Source organism: Lacerta agilis, chromosome 3, assembly GCF_009819535.1.
Source record: "Lacerta agilis isolate rLacAgi1 chromosome 3, rLacAgi1.pri, whole genome shotgun sequence".
NCBI lineage: Eukaryota > Metazoa > Chordata > Lepidosauria > Squamata > Lacertidae > Lacerta > Lacerta agilis.
Window position 1 is genome coordinate 49,216,901 of NC_046314.1, and position 14,732 is coordinate 49,231,632.

At 42.0% G+C, this 14,732-nt stretch overlaps 1 protein-coding gene across 1 annotated transcript in view; it reads left to right on the top strand.

Moving 5' to 3' along the window:
• The first annotated feature begins 1,341 nt into the window (after window positions 1-1,341).
• The window catches only part of SLC16A10 (solute carrier family 16 member 10), a 39,484-nt gene continuing 26,093 nt past the window's right edge, over window positions 1,342-14,732 (top strand). The window contains exon 1 of the mRNA XM_033143613.1: window positions 1,342-1,851. Coding sequence (XP_032999504.1) covers window positions 1,428-1,851 — 424 coding nt within the window. The 5' untranslated portion in view covers window positions 1,342-1,427. The remainder of the gene's footprint in view (window positions 1,852-14,732) is intronic.

Below are 14,732 nucleotides of genomic sequence, written 5' to 3' on the forward strand. Positions count from 1 at the left end.
GGCCAGGAGTTGCACTGTGATCTGCACATTCCTCCTGTGTCACAAATTTAACATCAGAAATAGAGAAAGTGATTGTGTGTGTGTCTCTCTACAAAAGGGATTAGTTCACAAAAGATTATACTACAGTAAATCTATTATAAGGTGTTTGTGGTACACTAAAGTATATGCTTGAAGGGGGGGGATATAAACCCTGCTGTTCCCCCTCTGGATTTTACTTTTAAAGGTTGTTCCTCAAGAGGCCTGTCTTCATTTGGTTTCCCCCAATCGTGTTATGTGGCTTCAGTAAGTAATCAATGCCCAGTACAAATATATTTTCTTTTTCTTCTTGGACCTGCGTTCCCATATGTAAGCAGTTGAACTCTGGGAAAAAGGCTTGCCCCTTTGTCCTGTACCTTGGCAGAACCTTTGTTTCCCTGTCGCCCTGCCAGCAAAGTATGTCGCTGACTTTGGGGAGGCGACTGACGTCACAGACACACACCTTGCCTTGTGTGTTACTGTACCAGCCTCTAGGGCCGCTCTTTTTATACTTTACGTTTTATATACACAGTATGGAAGTGTATGTGTTTTCATATATATCTCTATATGAACTCTGTCGCAAAGCTCATGGGGACGTTGCCTTCTCACTTTCCCCGCCCCGTTCCCCGCCCGCCCCCGCGCGCTAAATTGTGCCTTAGGAAGGAGGAAAGTGGATCCATTCGCTGCCGCCGCCTTCCACCAACCGCCTTCCATGGGTGGTCGTTAACTGTTGACTTATGGCTCGGCACGCGCGCAAGCGCGCCAACAGGCACGTTCTCTCCCAAACGTCGCTGCAAGGCTGGAGTCAGTTTCCTCATCTCCTGGCACACTGTGCTTTTCTCTCTCCTTCTCTCCTGCTCCACCCTCCCAGCCATCCGCTGCGGCCCACGGAGAGGGCGGAGCTTCGCCGCCTCCTAGCCAGTGAGAACCTCAGGATTAGGGGGACGGGGGACGGAGAAGGTGGTGGCAAGGGAGCACGTCCCTTTGACAGCCACGCCCCTTGGTGGGGCGCGCGCGGGGTGGGGGTGGGGAGTTACCCCTTTAAAATAAACTGAAGGCGCCTTGAGCGAATTTACTACCCTCAGGGGCCGGTTTGTGAGAGAGAATTTTATACGAAGGAATTATATAGACCTATTTGTATATATATATATATGTTTTCAAAGCGCTGAGTTTCTTTTCCTGTCGAGAAGTTTGATACCCCCCCCCCCTCATTCCCGTTCCTGTTTCGAGAGATGATCGCGTTGCCTCGGCGGAGCTGAGGGAGCGAGAGGCGGCGGCGGCTGGGCTCCTGTGAGGCAGAGCGAGCGAGCGAGCGGGAGAGGGAGAGGGGCAGAGCGAGGGAGCGAGCAGCCGCGTGAGGCCGCCTCAGCCGCCCTTCCTTTCCTCCGCGTAGCTCCCGCCGGCGGGCTGCGATGTCTCCCGTCAGCGAGGAGGTGGGAGCGGGAGACGCCGTCCCGGCTGCCCCCGTGGCCCCCTTCGAGGGGGGCGAGGCGCTGGGCGGCGAGCCGAAGCAGGAGAACGGCGGCGAGTGGTGCTCGCACCAGACGCTGCTCTCCTCGCTGGAGGCAGCTGCCGGGGAGCCTCCCCCGGTGACGGCGTTCGCAGCGACCGGGAGCCCCCTGGAGAAGAAGCTGCAGATGCCGCCCACGCCGCCGCCGAAGGGAGGCGAGACGCCGTTCGAGCCCCCCGAGGGCGGCTGGGGGTGGGTGGTCATGCTGGCCTCCATGTGGTGTAACGGCGCCGTGTTCGGCATCCAGAACTCGTGCGGGGTCCTCTTCAAAGCCATGCTCAAGGAGTTCGGAGACCCCAACGACCCGCAATTGACGTTCAAGACAGGTGAGTGAGTGCGGGGGGGGGGGGTAAGGCGGGAGGTGCGGGAATGGAGACCCCCCCCCCTCCCACAACCTCCTCTGAATCGGGGCTCCTGCTTTTGCACTCAAATAGGGAGATGGTAGGGAGAGGGGATGTGTGGAACACTTCTGGACGAAGGTGGCTTGTGTTTAGATTTAAAATCACCCATTCGTTTTTGGTGCACAGGACAAAACCTCCGAATTGGTGGGCGGGCTGGGTGAAGGAGGAGCAGGCGCTAAGGTTTTGCAGTCACTGCTGTGTGTGCAGAATCTGCCCCCTTTATTTGCGGGAAAGTTTCTGCCCTGCTTCCCATTGTTCTGGGATTGTGTGTGACTTCCTTAAAAAAAAAAAAAATAAGAAGGGCCGTGCTGAATCAAGCCTGTGGCCCACCTAGTCCAGCATCCTGTTCTCACAGTGGCCATCCTGATGCCTGTGGGAAACCTGTAACCACCATGTGTCCAGAAGCATTGCTACCTCTGATCATGGAAGCAGAGCATTGCCATCACAGTTAGTAGCCATTGAGAGCCATATTCTCCATGAATATGTCCTCTTTTAAAGCCATCCAAGTGGGTGGCCATCACAGCCTCCTGTGGGAGCAGAGTTCTGTAGTTTTAAATATGCACTGTATGATGCCCATGAGTTCTAGTGTTATGAGAGGGATAAAAACTTACACTTTCTCCATGCCATGCATACTTTTACAAACTTCTGTTACTGTACTTGCTTTTTCTCTAAACTAAAAAGTTCCAAAGATTGCAACCTTTCCTCATATGGGTGTTGCTTTATTCCCTTTTAAGGGTCACATTGGTCACACTTTTCTGGACCTTTTCCAATTCTACAATATCCTTTTTGAGGTGAGGCAACCAGAACTGTACACAGTATTCCAAAAGCAGTTGCACAATAGATTTGTACAATGGTGTTATGATATTAGGAGTTTTATTTTCTATTCATTTCCTAATAATCTCTAGCATGGAATCTGCCTTTTTCACAGCTACTATACAGTAGCTATCTACTACAAACCCGAGGTCTTGTTCCTGACCAGTCATTGCCAGTTCAGACCCCATCCACATATGTGAAATTAAGATTTTTTTGTTCCAGCACGCATATTTTTACACTTTTTTATGTTGAATTCTATTTCATATTTCACCACCCATTCACTTAATTTGTAGAAGCCTTTTGGAGCTCTTCACAATCTTTTTCTTTTAATGATCCTGAACAATGCAGTCCTGATAGGATTTCTGCTTTTGGATGTGTATTTTACTTCTGTATCTCCTTCACTTTCTCTTTGTGTCTAGCTTGTGCAATAGTTTGTAGATTCTGTTTTCTGAAAGAAAGAAAATTAAACAGAATTGGGTTTAAAGGTTTGGCTAAGGATTTGTAACCAGCAGGACAACAATACTCATGGAATCATAAAAATATAAAGTTGGAAGGGATCCTGTGGGTCATCTAGTCCAATCCCCTGCAAAGCATACATGACAGATGGCCATCCAACCTCTGCTTAAAATGCCCCATATAATGAGAGTCCAATGTCTCCTGAGGAAGTCTGTTCCACTTTCCAAGAGGTCTTACTGTCAGAAAGGTCTTCCTGATGTTTTGTTGGAATCTTCTTTCTTGTAACTTGAATCCATTGATTCAGATCCAACCCTCCGGAGCAGGAGAAAACAAGTTTGCTCCATGTTCCATCCCTTTAGATATTTGAAGATGGCTATCGTGTTTCTTCTCAGTCTCCTCTTATTCAAGCTAACCCATTGGGCTATCTAAAATAATTATTTTCTCACCTTTGCAGTAACTCCGAATGCAGGTTTCTGCTAATCTGTTTCACAGATGTGTGAGCCGAGACTGAAAAGCAAATTTTACAAGACTAGCCACTGAGTTTGTAGCAGAAATTGGTTTCTGTGGTCCAACTTAAAATATAAATATTGTGATAATGCTACTTATGTGCAAAACACTTTTAACAGATTTTGTGTCATTTAACTTAAATACATGTGAATCAGAAATGTCCATGTAAACTGCTAACTTATCCAAAACTTGCAACTATTTGAACAGCTGTTTTGAACTAGTGTCAATCTTCAAGAAAACTTGGCATTATAAAATCCGTCTGAACACATGCAGTCTTTCAAATTTGCCCCCTATTGTAATCAACAGTGTGTTTCTTTTGGATAATAACTGAAAAAGAGTAGTCAGCTAGAACAAATCTTGTTTAAATTAATAGTGGCCTTGGGAGGTGCTTCTCTGTTGTATCAAAACAAATTTTAGCAACTGTAGACTGTTTCCTGCTGAGCACCAAGACTTTCAGGAAGCTCCTGGTATGTAGAAGGGAAATTATTCTAGTAGGCAAAGTTTCTGTTCATCTGGCTTAACCTTTGAATTAACTATGTAACAACTACATCCAGAGGGAAACTTGGAACCCAATCTGAAGCAGAGGTTTACTTTAGCACAGTACATATGTATAGGAGTTCAACCCATACTCCTTTCATCTCAACTCTGCCTTAAACTGAATAAAAGTTTGAAATATCTTCTGTTTAAAGTTTAGATCTTATGAATTGCATCCAGTAGGGGCTTTTCCTTAGCATAAAGCACTTCTGTTTAAACAAAATAGGACACCCAATTTTTACTAATCTTCTCTTACCTACTGCAGCCCTCTGAATCACATCCCATAAAGTTCCAGAAAGTACCCAGACATTGGGTGCAACTTTTTGGAGGGTCATAAGTAGCTAGAAGGGTGAATAAAAATCATATATAACCAAGTTTGTGCAAGCAAAAATGCTTTCCACTACACTAGCTCCCATTTTGGATATAACCCTATATATTTTTCCTACAGCTTTGATAAATGCTTTGATAGTTGGATACGCTGCCTAGGGAGAATAGAAGGAACACATTTTATTTCAATCCCTGGTAATTAATTTGTCTCTTCTGACTATCTCTGAGAGAAACAACTACTTCCAACTGGAAAGAAAATAGGTGCATGTATTTCTTAATCCAATTAGCATGTCTTCCTGTTATAATTAATTATCATGACTGCAAGCATCTGGTTGAAACTGAGCATGAACTTCACAAAAGGTGAAGGCAACCTAATCCCCATTATTTTTGCTCACTGAAGAGGATAAGTGAATTAATAAGCAGTAATCTTTGGATAATTGCTCTGACTTGGACTGGAGGTGCGTTTCATTCTTATGAAAGTTCTAAAAGTTTACAGAATTGTCAAAAATTGCCAAGTATTCAGAAAAGTCTAATTATTAGAGTGCTATGTGCCTCCCATGCTTGTTTTGAAAAAATAGTAATATGGCTATTGAGCCACTCTGGAGCACTGCATGCATGCACATGGGAATGGGCAATTGCACCACTCAAAGGTTGGACTCCTATAGACTAGCACTCAATGCTGCATGTAGAGAGACTTGTCCGGTTTCTGTGCATGCACAGGCCTTTCTGGATCGCGGATCATATTTTAGAACCTCCATTTTAAATCTTTCTAGCAGGGGATTTATCTTCTCTGCTTTACCTTGTCTTTTCTCTGTAAAGAGCAGATTATAAAAAAAACTTGCTACCAGAACATATGGTATAGTTGAGTATCTGCAGTTGTGGGAATCAGTGGGCTTCTGAAGAGCCCATAGGTATTGCATTGTTTCTAGAGTGCACAAAGTCAATGTACTGGTATATACAGAGGGTTAACTGTTAGTTTGTTGCTGCAAAACAGTAGGCTTATGATACATTTAAAGATCGTGAGATGTAGATCTAGCTAAAGCATACACAGAATTAGACCTACTGAAATTTATTAAGTCTATTAACTTAAATTAGTTTAAAATTTTAAGCATCACTGATTTTAATTATAGTTTTAAATTTATTTCACCTACCCTGGGACCTTAGGATCAAGAATGAGAAAGAAATCAAAGTAATAATGTCCATTGACTTCAGTAGGTCTCCTGTGAGTATGTCTCAGACTTAGTTGATGTCAACTGTAAATGTTAATTGTAGAGCAGGAATGGCTGACATTTTTCAGCCTGAATGTCACATTGACTAGGAGTCCCTCTGGAATGTAAAAGGTGGTGTTTTGAGTGGGTAGAGGGATTGTATCACCCACTTTCCTAACTTAGTACAGCATCATGAAGATTTGGAGAGAAAGCTGCAGGACTGGCAAACCACATTTCTGGCTTGCAGGGCTGGATATGGACCACAGATTAGCTTTCCATGTGGTAGAATAAGCTTTTGTGGAATTTATACATCTGATGAAGTTGAATCTAGTCTGCAAAAACTCCATAATTAGGATTGTGGCTGCATTTTATTTAATCAGGGGATACATTAGTGAAGCTACAATAAATCTCAGACACATTCTACCCACAAGGTTAAAACAGAGAACTGCATGTTACAATTGGTTTAATTTATTTTATTTAAATAGTGCTACAATGAAAGAGGCATTAGGATTGGAACCATGATTCTTCAGCAAAAATCTCCCTAAGATGCTATTTTACATTAAAAGGAAGTTGTCACTGCAATCTAAAGAGAACATACCCCTTTGCTGCATTTCTTATTCTGACCCCACTCCCATCAGTTTAAAATGTACAAATCTTGGAATTCTCAGGAATTTCTGAGTGCACAACTGGAACTTTCAATTATTTAACCAGGGAAATAATGCTACAAAAAAATTAAAATACTAAAAAAAAAAATTAAGTAGAATGTTCCAGTTAGAATTTAGCTTACAATCCAATAAAACTATGAAAAACACTTTTGCTGAGAAGCTTCCTTGTTCCTATGACAGAAAGATTGTGATCTTTGCACTATGATCAAATCTTAAATGGTTATTCAAAGGTTACAGATATTGCTTACCACAATTTATATAAATTGCAATATAAGCAAGTCAAAGTCTAAAACTAGTTTACTGGTTCAAACTCAATATGCCTTTCTCAAAGAACCTCACAATTGTTTCTAAAATAATTACACCAAATTTCTGTGTGTTTGCTCCAAACTCAGCATTTTTCCCCCCTAGCAATTTTCTTACAGAGCCATGGACAGGAAACACGAATGCCATTTTAGCTACTACTGTAATTGGTTCCCTGAGCAGTGCATTTTGCTGTTCCTGTAACTAGCCATCAGAGTGTCAAGAGCTTTTATGTCCTCTTCCTCTCAGAGATAAGATTTATTTCTGTTTAAGACCTCAGTGCTATACCTACATATCATGGAGTACCATGGGACTCACAGTGGTACCTCAGTTTAAGAACAGTCCTGTTTAAGAACGATTTGGTTTACGAACTCTGCAAAACTGGAACGGGGAAGGGCACTGGTGGCAGGAGACCTCATTAGGAAAAGCGTGCCTCGGTTTAAGAATGGTTTCAGTTTAAGAACGATTTCCAGAACGGATTAAGTTCGTAAACCGAGGTACCATTGTATAGGGTTTGGCTCAGTATCACCACTTCACTTTAGACTTTCATGCTGACCTTCCTCCTCTGTCTATTTCAGAGCCAAACTACACATTACATTAGTGGAGTCATTGTGGTGAGATTTGTTTATTCTATCAAAATCAAGCATTTCCTACTTACTCATGCCCCTGTACTTCACAGCAGTCAATGACACTTTCAGATATATTGCCCTAAGCAAGTCTTTGTTCTACTGTTATTCAGGTTTCTTTTATCCATCTTAGACAATGCTGCACTCAGTTGTTCCCATTACAAAAACAATGTGAACATTTATACACACCATCTTGGATTGATGCTTAATGTAAGTATACTAACTTATGGTCAGTGAAATCCTGTATCTATTCAAAAGTAAGTGGCACAAATACAATAGGACCTATTCCCAGGACTCAGCTACATTAGTAAAAAAAAAAAAAAACAACAACAACAACCCAGTGATTTGAATGCACTATAAATATGCAACACCAGATGGTGCCAGAGAGCAGGAATTTTTTAAAATGTGTTTTTCCGTAGAGTTTTGTTGTTGTTAGAACAATCTTGATTTCTGGCTTATTTATAGCATTTCCCCCCTGTGTGTAGATCCATCCCCATATAAGTGTGGCTAGGACTGAAGCCTGAATAGGCTGCAGGAAAGTTCTGAAACTGAACCAATTAATTTTCTAAGCAAACTTTGAGATAATTACAATTACTGATTTTCTCTGTCCATATTTTAACTAGGGTCTCTTTTGTTCTCACACTCAGCACTGCAACTTTTTTTAATGAGATGTTAGTGTTGTATGCAGAATAAAGTTGGAGGGGAAAGGGGGAAGATTTGTTTGCATGTTGGGGGGGGGCTGTTGGGTGTCAAGTTAGCCATATTGATCGTATGCTGTCAGGGGGTTCTTGTTGCTATCTTGTTGGGTTGTGTATGTAATAAAAAGGAGCCATACTGGGGTGAATGTGTCCTCTTCTATTTGTCCCCGTGTCAGTTTTAGTCTGTTTGTTAGCTTTTCTAGTAAGACTGTTTCCCTTATGATTTGGTGCCAGTGGTCCATGCTCACTCCTGGCAGATCTCTCCAATGTCTGGCTATGATGCTTCTGGCTGTTCATCATTGCAGCTATTGAGATAATAAGGATATGTAGCAAACAGACTTTTTCCATTTAATTACCCATGCAGAGCTGGTCTTAATGAGCCTAGTATGAAACATTTTCAGAAAATGCTGTTGTGCAAAGAACAGTTTGGCCTTATTTCTTTTTAGCCAGGAACTTGGATACTGAACCCTTAAATGGGGACACAGTGCCATTTTTAACCATGGGAGAATATTTGACAAACAAAAGGGTAGTGGAGAGTTCAGGTAACTTGACTGGAAGTGTCATTAACTAATGAGTTAACTAATGAGTTCTTAGCTATTTAAGATTGGATTATAACAGTCATACTTGGAGTAGACCAAATAAGTCCATTGATATCAATTGGTCTGTTCTGAGTATGACTAATCTTGAGCCTTGATCCTATGCAATCCCTTTCATCTCTGTAAAAAGAATGCAAAGAAGCACTCATTCTCCAAGTATGTTTAAACTTTTTAGAAAAGCATATGTACGAAGTAATCATGGTAATCACAGTAAGTGTTAGATGCTAGCAGTATCCCATCTTGTGTTGAAAGTGAAGGATTCTTGGGATATTTCTGTTTTATGCTTTACCCAGCATGAGTTTTTACATACAAGTGGCTCAAACTATTTTAAAAATTGCATTGTGTAAGTAATGGGTACATTAAATAATGACTAAATGAGGAGCAATTGTGTTCCTCATTATATTTAATTGTCAAGGCCTTGCATTCCATAATTCTGCGTTTCTAAATTTGGTGCCAATAGACTAAAGCAGTCACTCCCCTTCACACTCATTGCAGAGCTTCTCCTGCAGTTAAAAAACAAACAAACCACATGTTCTTGTTGTACAGAAATATTTTTTACCATATTTTATGCAGAAGTTGAATGTATTGGTGCTTAATAAATTATGCTATAGGGAGGCAATGGCATAACTGTATACAGTGGTGCCCCGCTAGACGAAAATAATTCGTTCTACGAGTGTCTTCGTAGAGCGATTTTTTCGTCTAGCGAAGCACCAACACAAGTAGCAGTTTTTCGCTTAAAAAAAAATCGTCTTGCGAGGCAGCCGCATTGACATTTTCGTCTTGCGGGGCAGCCTTCCGCTAGTGAATGCCGTTCGCCTAGCGAGTTTTTTGTCTAGCAAGGCATTCGTCTAGCGGGGCACCACTGTATAAATTATTTGAAAGGCCTTTGACCTCCCATTCAATGTTAGGGCCTTTGTTGTGCTTATCACCTTGGTTTTCTCCTTAATTCTTTCCTCAAAGACAACTACTTCTCCACATAAATTTATCTGTTTTAAAAGGATACCATAAAATGATTTGTGTTTGTTAAGGATATGGCATATTCATTTTCCAACCTGGATAGATATTGCAGACCCCATCCCCCCTATTTATTTCAATTAAATTTCTTTTGTTGTAAAAATCATTGGTAGCTGGATGTCAAAAAAACCCTATTGCATTTGCTATTCATGAACGAAAATTAAATACCATTGACTGTGACACAGGAAGCCAGAATGGTGATTAAGGGTAGAATTCAACGTGGCACTAGGGGATTGTTCCATCAGCAAAAGCAGAAATGCTTGCACTGATGGAACCATCTCCCCTTCGCCCTTGCCTTTGTGTGCTGTTCTGGGGATTCTCCCAACCCTCCAGAGCAGATCTTCAGGAGGCATGCGGGGGTTGGGGGTTGGAGGAAAGCCCTGTTGCACTAGCCAGTCTTTGTGCTGGATTGTGCTAGGTACATTAATCTGACCCTAAGTGTGTTTGTGTAGGACTAGGGAGGCCCAGAATGGAAAGCAGGGAAACCAACCATTGGTGGAGCCAGAACCTATGACAGGAGAGCAAAATAATTCTCATTTTGTTCTCATTTCTCCTCATCTTCCTCCCTGCTGAATTCTACAAGGGCAACACAGACTAAGGAGGAGAAAGCTGACAGGCACTTGAGCTGGTTGTAAGTAAGAAAGCAGGCAGGTGGGGCTACCTGAGGGCAGTCCTGAGGGTGGTGGGCAGTGTCTAATTCATTGTAATAAACCAGCCTCCAATGAGCCCTGGCCTACCTCACAAGGTTGTTATGAGGGTAAAATGGGGGCATGGAGAACCATGTATGCTTCTTTGAGTTCCTTGGAGGATGATGCAATATAATGTAGTTATTTGCAATATCTTGCAAAAACATGAATGATTGAGTGAGACATCAAAGATCAACTGTAAAAGTGCTAATGGGTTAGAGTTAAACCTAGCTCAACTCTGTGGTGAAGGTGCTTCTCCAGACTTGCTCTAGAGGTGATGATGAAGCTTGTCAGTTTCACTGTTTTCAGGTGCTTTGCATGGGAGCTAGGTAATGTTTGATTATTGCATTAATTTGTTAAATTTTATCCTGCCCTTCTTCCAAGAGGAGCCCAAAGTGGGATATAAATTTAATAAATACATAAATTGGCATTAAACTTTCTAGGACCAATGGCTGGAGGCACATTCTTGTTCATACAAGCCTACTCAGATGCTTAGAAAGTTGAGGTGATTTTAATTTGTTTTAGTATTTTAACTTTTGTATGCTTTAAAGTACTGTTGTATTTTTTAATAGTTTTAATAGTTTTATCTATTTGTAAATAGCTTTGAGTTTTGTTTTGTTTTTTTTACAATCAAGCAGTGTATACATTTCTGAAATAATAAAAGAAAAATAAAAGCAAGTTAAAAGGGCATAGACTTGATATTTGCCTCTGGGCATCCCTGTTCTTCTGAAACAAAATGTACTGTTCTGTTCTAGCTGGAATTCACCTGTTCTTGAAAAGCAGTACAGTGGTACCTTGGGTTACAGACACTTCAGGTTATAGACTCCGCCAACCCAAAAATAGTACCTCGGGTAAAGAACTTTGCTTCAGGATGAGAACAGAAGACACGTGGTGGTGGTGCGGTGGCAGCGGGAGGCCCCATTAGCTAAAGTGGTACCTCAGGTTAAGAACAGTTTCAGGTTAAGAACGGACCTCCAGAATGAATTAAATTCTTAAACCGATGTACCACTGTAGTCAGCTTTGTGAATGTGTATCTGCCTTCTTATAAACCTAGAGCCTATTAGTCATAATTGTTAACTTTTTCATTGAAAATTACAAGGTAGAAAATTGCAAGGTTGCTAATTATGTGTAATGAAGAAATAAAAGAATTCCAACAGCTATTCTGACAAGCTACAAAACAACCTATAAATCATATCACTAATCATTATAAAATTAATTTATCAAAATAATACTTGCTAAAGGGTTAGACAAGGCTAAGTACAATGTAATAGAAACTGTAAACATCCATACTTGTTCCAACCTACTAAATATAAAATGGTTTATATTGAACTGTATGTGTTTCTAATGTAATACAAATGTGATACACTTGTAGCTACATAAACTGTCAATCTGCTTCTAACAGCAATTGTTTGCATGCATCTCATATACGAAGTTTGAAACATTGTATTAAAAAACTTTTAATGTCACTGACTAAAGAGGGATAGCTATAAAGCAACAAGTATATAACTTGTCCCCTGTTATTTCCAAGTGGTGAGAAATAGATATCAAAGGACTGTGTTGACCCTGAAGTTGTTTGTCTTTCCTCTGTGACTTGCTTTATTCACTGAGATTACAAGCACATTTCTGTGATGATCTTTTGTATGTAACACACAGTACAGGAGAGCTGCAGTCTGGATTGTATCTGAAGAAGTGTGCATGCACACGAAAGCTCATACCAAAAACAAACTTAGTTGGTCTCTAAGGTGCTACTGGAAGGATTTTTTTATTTTTTATTTTGTTTTGACTATGGCAGACCAACACGGCTACCTACCTGTAACTGGATTGTACTGTTAGAGCAGATGAGTGTATTCTTCTCAGAAGGAGTGGAGCATACATCAAAGAGTTAACTTCTCTTGAAAAAGAAGACAGGGTGAACCTTTTTTCTTAAAGGAGAGTAGAAATCTTGTTTTGGGCTCTGCCTTCCAGAGAATATCAGGATGCCTCTGTTGCTCCTGAGCTACTGCTTTTAAGTAGCTTACAAAAAGAGAGAAGTAGTGGGGGGAAATGTTTTTAAGAGCACTAGGCATTAGTAGTAATGCCCAATCCCAATACCATATGGATCATAGATCCATACAGCCTTCTTTTGGTGGTGGTGGGGCGGGATAACCACATGGGGTAGTGATTCCGCTCCTTTCTCTGGGGCAGTGTCCAGAAAGTGGTGTTGGGGGATGAGTGTTCAGACCCCTGGGCTCTCACTTGTGGAGTGCCTCAGGGTTCCGTCCTCTCCCCCATGCTTTTTAATATCTATATGAAGCCACTGGGAGAGATCATCGGGGTTTGGGCTGGGTGTTCATCAGTATGTGGATGACACCCAGCTCTACCTCTTATTTTAAATCAGAACCAGTGAAGGTGGTGAATGTCCTGTGTGAGTGCCTGGAGGCAGTTGGAGGATGGATGGCGGCTGACAGATTGAGGTTGAATCCTGACAAGACAGAAGTACTGTTTTGGGGGGGGACAGGGGGCGGGCAGGTGTGGGGGACTCCTTGGTCCTGAATGGGATAACTGTGCCCCTGAAGGACCAGGTGTGCAGCCTGGGAGTCATTTTGGACTCACAGCTGTCCATGGAGGTGCAGGTTAATTCTGTGTCCAGGGCAGCTGTCTACCAGCTCCATCTGGTACGCAGGCTGAGACCCTCCCTGCCCGCAGACTCTTGCCAGAGTGGTGCATGTTTTAGTTATCTCCTGCTTGGACTACTGCAATGCGCTCTATGTGGGGCTAACCTTTGAAGGTGACCCGGAAACTGCAATTAACCCAGAATGCGGCAGCTAGACTGGTGACTGGGAGTGGCCGCCGGGACCACATAACACCAGTCTTGAGAGATCTGCATTGGCTCCCAGTATGTTTTCGAGCACAATTCAGTGTGTTGGTGCTGATCTTTAAAGCCCTAAATGGCCTCGGTCTTGTATACCGGAAGGAGCATCTCCACCTCCATTGTTCAGCCCGGACACTGAGATCCAGCGCTGAGGGCCTTCTGGCGGTTCCCTGACTGCGAGAAGCAAAGCTACAAGGGATCCAGCGCTGAGGGCCTTCTTGGTAGTGGCACCCACCCTGTGGAACGCCCTTCCATCTCATGTCAAAGAGATAAACAACTACCTTACATTCAGAAGACATCTGAAGGCAGCCCTGTTCAGGGAAGTTTTTAATCTGTGACATTTTAATGTATCCTAATATCTGTTGGAAGCCACCCAGAGTGGCTGGGGAAACCCAGCCAGATGGGTGGGGTCCAAATAATAAATTATTATTATATTATTATTATCCTAGACAAGAAGCATCCTCCTTTCAGATGGCAGCAATAGCACCTGGGCTAGTCCTGGTGAGGAAGCAATACCAAGCATAGGCTATCCCTAGTATGGATGCCTTCAAGCTGAGTCCAGGTAGCTCAGCATATTGTCAGATCCCATCCCTTCAGTTTGACTATTTTGGGTCGCTATTAATTTAATCACAGTACTGAAATGTGAAATGACAGGTGGCACTAAGCAAGGAGATCATGACCTCAAAGGAGCTTGCTTTGTTTCTGCCTCAATGACAGATTGTCATTTTACCCAAAGTATTTTCAGCTGAGTAAAACAAGTTCTAAGTTGGGGACTGGAAAATGGATTACCATGCCCAAGGGATTATACTATATATATATATATATATATATATATATATATAGGTAAGGGTTCTGATATCAGAAGAAGTAAAATGGGTATGAATCAAACTTCAGAGGACATGTATCAGAGCCATTCACACTCCACCAAGCCAAGTTATCTCAGAAGGGGAGAGCCTTCACCTCTACTCCCAGTCAAGTCCTTCCTGTCTGATTAGCAAGCAACAGGCCCCTTTCTCTGTTGACCTGTTACAGTGCTAAGTTTTTAACTGAAGCCACTTGTTTCTTTTTAGGCACCTTTTAAGGTACATTGCAGCCAAGGTTTTTTTTACCATGCTTTATCCCAAAGTCTGAAAAGAGCTTAAGGACACATGGTCTTTCATGGCACAGCTTCCTGCACTTGGCTTTTCCTCCCTCCACTTGAAGCAAGAAAACAGCTGGAGCTTGCCTCAGGCATTTCATTGTGTCTTGGCTAATGTGAGGGAGATGATGTTTAGCAGACCTCAATAAAATGACATAAATTACTTCCAATAAATGTCTGCAATAAGAATATGATTTAATCTGCTGTTAATTTCTGGTGGCTGCTTTTACTTTAAATATTTTTTTATATAAACTTCCTAGGTCTTTATTGATAATTTGTAACTATGCTTTACAGTTAAACCATGGCTAGGGCTTGAATGTACTATTAAAAATAATGTGGAAAGTACAGATTGAGCAACTATTGTTATTGTCAGTCATTCTATTCTGC